Raw genomic sequence first — 7,273 nt, 5'->3', positions numbered from 1 at the left:
AAACCTGCACTCGTCCCGTAAAACATACCTGGGCCCGTTCCTGGACTGGGGAAAAGGGGTGCTGCCCATTTCTTAGGGGCAGCATCAAGGCTAGGTTGTTTGGGTGGGTGACTGAGGACCCGGTTCCCATGTTAATAAAAGTGTTTGACGTTCGTAATGTTTAAGTATGTGCCTCCCGCAAGGGAAGATGCAAAAAGCTAAAAAAAAATTGAAAGTTTGTACAAATGTTAGTATAATTGTATTATGTTCCCGTTTTCTATTTTGCAGAAAGAAAAAAAAAACAAAAAAACGGTGATGGACAGGCAGCCCGCGGACGGTCTGCATTAAACCAAGAGGGAATGTGATGCCCTGGACTAGTCAGGTCGTCCCAGGTAGTCACACACAACACCACACCCCCTCCCGATTAGGTGACATCAGTCAAACTAAAAACTTTCTCACCACCCTCCAGGTTTGATGTCCACACCAGTGGGGCAGAGCCAAGCGGTTGGCTCCGCCCACCGAGGAGTTCACAGGCCTGGAGGCGGGAAAGCACAAGAACAAGAGTCTAGAGGAGGTGTAGAGCAGTCAAGTTCATGGGCAGTCCTGTGTCCAGGCCTGCCAAGAAACTACCAGGTGGCTGTGTCGGAGACAAGTTGCCATTGGCAAGGAGGCAGACGGTGGTGGCCGCCTGCAGGAGCTGGGATTACAGCCGGTGGAACCGTAAGGACCGGGGTCGGGCGGTGGCCCGCCAGTACCGAACCGGGGAACCGATTGGAAACCGGAGCACCAGGAGGGGTACTCAGACCCGGACAAAGCCCTGAACCGACAGGGCCGAGTCAAATCAACTGATTGCGGACTGGACTTAAGGACCTGTCCCACACAAGCCCCGTTAGAAGACAACAGCCCAACCATACAGGGTAAAGCCACCGCCAAGGCATAGAGACCCAAAGGGCCAGCGTCTGCGGGCAAACAGGCTCCTACGGCATTTACAAGTTGGGGAGCGGACTGCCGGTGTCTAGGCATAGGAGTCAAACATTTACACACAGAGGTGCAGGAGAAAGGCGGAAACCACCAACCTATTCTGGGAGAAGCTGCAGTCGGAGTCAGAGACTCCAGTGTGTTGTGTCAGAGTGAGTACACCAGTGCCTTCGGGCTGCGCCGCAACGCACCACCCGCTTCCCTGCCTCAGCACCCCTCCTCCGGGCCCCCTGGACCATCATTCACCTACCCACAGAGGGGTCAACATCAAGCTGCGCAACACCGTCACCGGGAGGCCTAGTTAACGGCAGCGGTGGTGTCCATCTATTCACCACAAACCGTGGGTGGCGTGATGAACTTACATCCCAAACCAAACCACCGTGGTGCCGGCCGTGGAACTCCCCGTCAAGTCCCTGCATGTAGCGCCAACTCCCTTGCAGAGCGAGAGGAGTCTGGGGGATGAGGATAGAGGTATCTGTAGGCAAGAACAGGGGTCTGGAGGAAGAGAAAGGACAGAGGAGTCTGGAGGAGAAGGAAGGACAGAGGAGTCTGGAGAAGGAGGACAGAGGAGTCTGCAGAGGAAGAGAGGACAGAGGAGTCTGGAGGAGGAGGACAGAGCCGTCTGGAGGGAGACAGGATCATCTAGGGTTTTGCCATCTGGATGTCTTGGATAATATCTGTGAGATTGGCCATTCTACTTATTGATTCATTTCTTACACTTTTGCTGAAATAGAAGGAGACGGATCTTGGTTCTAGCTGCTGACATGAGCCTTCAGTTGACCTTTGTGAAGGTTGGGTGAGGCCTGCTACATGGAAGAAGAGAAATAGGTACAAGCCAATGCCGATGATGAGAAGAGAAATGGAGTAAAGTGAAGTTTATATCAGATGTAAGTCCACAACGCTGCTCGTGATGACTTACACTGTGAAGTTTTCAGCAGTGATAAAGCGTTAATCATGGCATAATGATGTAAATCAGACATAAAAGATGACCAGGACATTACAATAGAGCTGAAAATGAGACACGGTGGTTACAATAGCAATCTTTAAGATATTGATTAATTGGTGCAAGAAGTTTAAAATGTCGAGATGTTTAAAAGGGAGAATAGACCCAACCAGGTGTCAATGAAGATACTGGTATGAAAAAGGAAAGACGAAACTACCGAATGAGAAGAAGACTGGATGACCCCTGAGACAAGATCATTTTCAACAATTTAAGAGTAAGGAGGATGAGATCGATTGAACCTGGACATCTGCCCTGATTTCCAGCTTGGACACAGATGACCATGATAGATATGTTACTCGGAGGTGTAGACCACGAGGAGGTGATGGTGAACAATGATGGGGCAGGATGAACCATGATGGGGCAGGAGGTGGTCAGACTATGAAGGCTAGAAGGTAATCTGTTTCTGGAGAGCCGGAAAGGACATCATCTTACTTAGAGCAGTTGACTTGATTCAGGTGTCTCCAGAATTCTACTGAGGAGGAGACAAGGCACAAGGACATTTCCAGGTAGTCATCAGTTTCTACGTTTTCTGGCCCAGAATGTCTTCACAAATGTCTTCTGGATATTGGAGGATACCTGGATTGTAATGATGGCGTTGGCTGTTGGGAAGACTGTGATTAAGAACCAGCTGATGGTGACCAGGACATCTGGAGATGAACTTGCTTTACCTGAGAATAACATGAGCTGGGCGATGCAGAAGACAGCAGAGAGTGACAGCAGCAGGCTGATGCTCCTGATGGCCTTGATGTGGGCTTGTTGGGTGATTCCACAATAGCTTTTCTTCATTCTCCTCATGTGTCTTATAAGCGAGGAAAATGTGAGCAGGATGGAGAGGAGCGTAAGAACGAAGGGCAGGAAGGAGCCCAGAACTGTGGCTATTTGTACATGGAGAAGACTAAAGTAAAATGTTCCCTTGACAAAAAAGACTTCATCTGTGCAATTATCAGAAGAACTGTCTTCAGTTTCAACAATTAGAGACCAGATGGATGAGACGCCAATGACTAATGACTCCACCGCTGACAGCAGGAGAAGGAGCCACAAGGAGCTTGGGATTGTCCTCTTGGACCAAAGAAATAGCTGATGTGTGAAGTTGGCGATGCTGGTGCAATAGTAAGCAGAAAGCCAGGCATGGAGCCAAGACATGAAGTAAATCAGAGCGAGGTTCAGTAGAGTCATAGGTACATATATTTTCTTCATAAAGAGGATGGAAGTGTAAAGGACAAAGAGATAGCTCTGCACCGTCAGGCAGCACTGCAGCACCAGGCCCACCAGTCCCATCACCAGGTGGATCACGTCTGGTGGAGACACCTTCACTCCATTCTTTATGCTCCTGGAAGCAGAAATTACTATACAGACGTTCAGAGAGAGTGAAAGGCCAGTGTCCAGGAAGAGGACGATCAGCACAAGGGTCCAGAACACGGAAGGCATGGTCCGGCTGCTGCCTGCTCCGCTCTCCTCCCGGTCTACTTTATGTTTTTAGTAAACTGGTCAGTACATTGAGTTTGAATGATGCAAATTTTCTGCAAGTTTCATTACATCAACATTTGTGCAAATTTCAGCTACAGAACACATTGCAGGGGAGAATAATAAAAGGCTTATCCTGTTACATCCTACAACAGTCACTGTAAGAAAAAGCAGACTGCAATGTGTCCCGCCTCCGGGACCCTCGCGATCAGGTGTAATCCTGGCACTGTCACCGCAGGGTGAATTAGACATCATACGGTTCCCATTGTGAGGAAGGGACAGCTGTCATCTATGAAGGTCGCGATATATCCCTCAGAATGTGCTTGGAGACCCTGTGAAACCGGCTGGAGTGTGGTGTAATTACAGTCACCGCTGCGAGTGCAACACAAAATAAGAGGATGGACTCGGTTAAGACATGTGACCAGGTATCTTGTTTAATTAAACCAGTTTGGGTTTTTATTTTTGGAGCGTTCTGAAGGTTTGGTAGTGGGACGGATCTCTCCCTTCAGGCCGGGTTTTTCAATAGCCCATGTCCGGGAAACACATTTACTCCTGCAGAGCCAGCGGGGGGTGTCTGACTCTGGGGTCCACACTGACAATACGTGCTATGTATCCTGCCTGTGTGGAGCGGACACCGGCCAGCACTGAATGATCTGAATGCTTATTGTGTGGACTGCATGATACATGGACCGGCTGCACCCGGGTGTAGGGGTCTGTAACCCTCTATTGTGTGAAAGAAAGACTGTGGTGTGAACAAGAACCTGAATCACTGCCTCACTAGACTGGCTCACTCAGCCGCTGCTCTCACCATCCAAATCAGTGGGTTGTCTGTGCACTGCAGAACAGGACGGGTCCTTCAGGGAGGAAGACGCTCTATGTAACCACTGTCCAGCTCGGAGCATTGGGAGTGTTGGACTTAATGCAATGCCCCAAAAATGTATGTGTCGCCAGGGGTTAAGGGGATACCCAGAACCGGGCCAAGGGGTCGCTTCTGGAAAGGGGATCACGGTGTCGTGACCCGGTCTGTGCTCCCTGGTTCCACAATAAAAAGGGGGGTTATGTTCGTGACGCCACCCGTGGAATGTGATCAGAGATGACCACCGCTGCTGCAGAACCTCTGGGGGTAATGGAAGGCAGCTTGAGATGGGACAGCTCCCCTCGGGTAGAGCCTTTTCCCCGGGGCAGTGTGTTAGTCTATGGGGGGAGTGCAGGACACGAGCACAATAAACAGGCAGACTCACGGTTTTGCAGTTTCTTTGTCTTTTACTGATGATGGTATTCAGCAGAGTACTGTCCACGGAGTCTGTGAGGGGTTCAGGGTTTCTCCCACCCAGCCGGGCCGTTTTGGCTTCCTTGCCTGCACTGTGTGTCTGTGGCCCTGCTGCTGTGTGAACTAGGCAGCCGGCTCTGCTCTGCTCCTAGGTACCGACCTGACAGGCAACTCGAGTCCTTCCTAGTATGTTCCTGAACTCTCCTAAGTTGCTTGTGTCTGTGGTACAGGTGAAAGATCTGGAATCCTCACTTCTCTGGTGGTAACTGTACAGTATGTAACCTGCAGTCTCGGATCCAGCATCCGTTCTGTGTGCTCCACAGGGGTGAGCTCTGCAATGCTCTGCCTCCCAGGAATGTTCCACTGTGTAATCTGTCTCCTTTCCTCAGACCCTCAGCTAGGCCTGGAATTGGTCAGTGGATCCTGAGGTGAGCTAAAGCCAGCTTCCAACCTGTAGATCCTTTCTCAGTTCTCTACACTGAACTACACTCTCTGCACAAACAAACAAACTGAACTCTGACCATTTCCTCTCCCCTCCAGAATATACAGGGAAGCAGCTTGGTCTCCCCCTTCTGGCCAGGAGGTCTTGGTGTTGTGTGTGGGGAGTTAACACTTTGTGTTGTTACTGTGGCAACCCTGGGGTGCCAAATTCCCCCTTAGTGAAGAACAGTACTCCGGGACTGTGAAAGAAACAAACAAGTTATCAACAACAAGTGTATATATAAATACAGAGTCTCAAAAGGAAAAAATACAAAAACCTTAAAGTTCAAAAAGAGTCCAAAATGTCCAAAAATATGTAAGTGTTCATACAGTATAGTCTCTGTAGGTACTGGGCTTATGGGTCTTAATGTTGCAATTATATAAACATTTAAACAACCAAACGCTTCTTACAGGTGTCTCTACTCTGGTCGTAAGTGCAGTAGGCCTCACGGCCCTCGGGCCACCAACAATGTGATCAAGTTGTAACTCTCCGTGCTGCCACCTTACACCACTCTTCTCTCACCTTTTCTGTACACTAAACTGTTACGGTTTTTCATATAAACATTATAACATATGTACATTTTATATGCAATTCCACATTAGTCTTTATATCTTGCTGGTATCTGACCCTGAGTACTACGCTGTGACTTGCGTACTGGTGGTGTACTGGGTGTACTTAGCATAATGGGGTGAGTGGAAGTGTACCTACTTGGTGTTTCTGGTAATTGTGAGGATGGTGGACTGACTGTAGGACTGGCAAGCTCACTGGGACCAGGAATCTGTTCTTCCTCTACGGTTTCGACTTCTAGTTCTTCTCGTCTTGGGACTTCTTGTGGTATGAGTTCTGATGCTGGTTCCACCACTTGAGGGAAGACGATCATTGGGACTACTACTGCTCCGTAGTAATTTGGCCATGTTTTTGGGAAATCTCCTAAGACTGTATGGAACACATCTTCTTCCTCCTTGACAGGTTGTACCTGTACGGGTAAGGTGACTTCTGGTGTCTTCAGGGTTTCAGGACACGGTTTGAGTTGATCTCTTGACACAACAGCTGATGTCCTTCCTTCATCCTTACTGATGAGACACACTTTGGGATTATCCATACTTTATGGTAAGACTGTATATGGGGTGGTTTCCCACTGATTATCCAATTTGTTTGTGCGTCGTTTCCTCTTGAGAACTTGGTCACCAGGTTGCAGTGGGGTTGCTAGAGCATGCTGGTTGAAGGTTCTCTCCTGTCTTCCCCTAGCTTGTTGGAGACTTTTCTCTACGCATTCTTGTACTTGGCGATACTGTTGCTGACGTAGGGTATCCCAATTGGATTCTTGAACTTCTGCATCTGGCTTCAGAATTCCCATATCTAAATCAATTGGAAGTGTACCGGGCCTTGCACGCATAAGGTAAGCGGGGGTGCAGTTTGTAGAACTCACCGGGACAGGATTGTACAAGTCCACCAAGTCTGGCAATTTCTCTGGCCATTGATTTCTTTCTGACTCTGGTAAGGTCTTCAACAGGTCAATCACTATATGATTCATCTTCTCGCATAAGCCATTTGTTTGGGGATGATATGCTGTTGTGCGGATCTTTTTACAGCCATACATGTTGCAGAATTCTTGGAAGATCTGTGATTCAAAAGCTGGACCTTGATCTGCAAGGACTTGTCCTGGGTAACCATGGGGTCTGCAAAAGTACGTCTGGAATGCTTTAGCTGCTGTTTTAGCTGTAAGGTCTTTCACAGGTACCACCACTAAGAAGCGTGAGTAATGGTCCACGATGGTTAAGGCATAGACATAGCCGGACCGGCTTGGTGACAACTTGACGTGGTCTAATGTGACTAGCTCGAGTGGTTGCTTGGTTACTATGGACTGGAGTGGAGCTCTCTGGTTCTGTTGATCCTTTCTTCTGAGGTTGCACGGTCCGCATTTTCTACACCAATCTTCAATTGATTTTCTCATGCCAACCCAGTAGAATCTTTCTCTTAAGAGCACTTCCAACTTTTTCCAACCAAAATGACCAGCACCATCGTGGTAAGCTTCCAGAACCATCTTGACATCTCTCTTGGGCACGATGATCTGCCAGACCAACTCATGTGTTTTTGG

At 48.6% G+C, this 7,273-nt stretch overlaps 1 protein-coding gene across 1 annotated transcript; it reads right to left on the bottom strand.

Annotated features, from left to right (window-relative positions):
* Positions 1–2,473: 2,473 nt before the first annotated feature.
* Positions 2,474–3,388, bottom strand: LOC142259413 (taste receptor type 2 member 140-like). The gene has a single exon (XM_075331826.1). It carries the CDS (start codon positions 3,386–3,388, stop codon positions 2,474–2,476), a length of 915 nt encoding a protein of 304 aa, XP_075187941.1.
* Between the last annotated feature and the right edge of the window lie 3,885 nt (positions 3,389–7,273).

The sequence above is a fragment of the Anomaloglossus baeobatrachus genome (genome assembly GCF_048569485.1).
Source record: "Anomaloglossus baeobatrachus isolate aAnoBae1 chromosome 7 unlocalized genomic scaffold, aAnoBae1.hap1 SUPER_7_unloc_3, whole genome shotgun sequence".
In the NCBI taxonomy this organism is placed as follows: Eukaryota; Metazoa; Chordata; class Amphibia; order Anura; family Aromobatidae; genus Anomaloglossus; species Anomaloglossus baeobatrachus.
The sequence above is the reverse complement of the archived record's forward strand: the minus strand, read 5'-3'. Positions and strand labels throughout refer to the sequence as shown.

Coding starts and splice junctions, on each gene's coding strand:
- LOC142259413 (XM_075331826.1), bottom strand. CDS start 3,388: ATGCCTTCCGTGTTCTGGACCCTTGTGCTGATCGTCCTCTTCCTGGAC.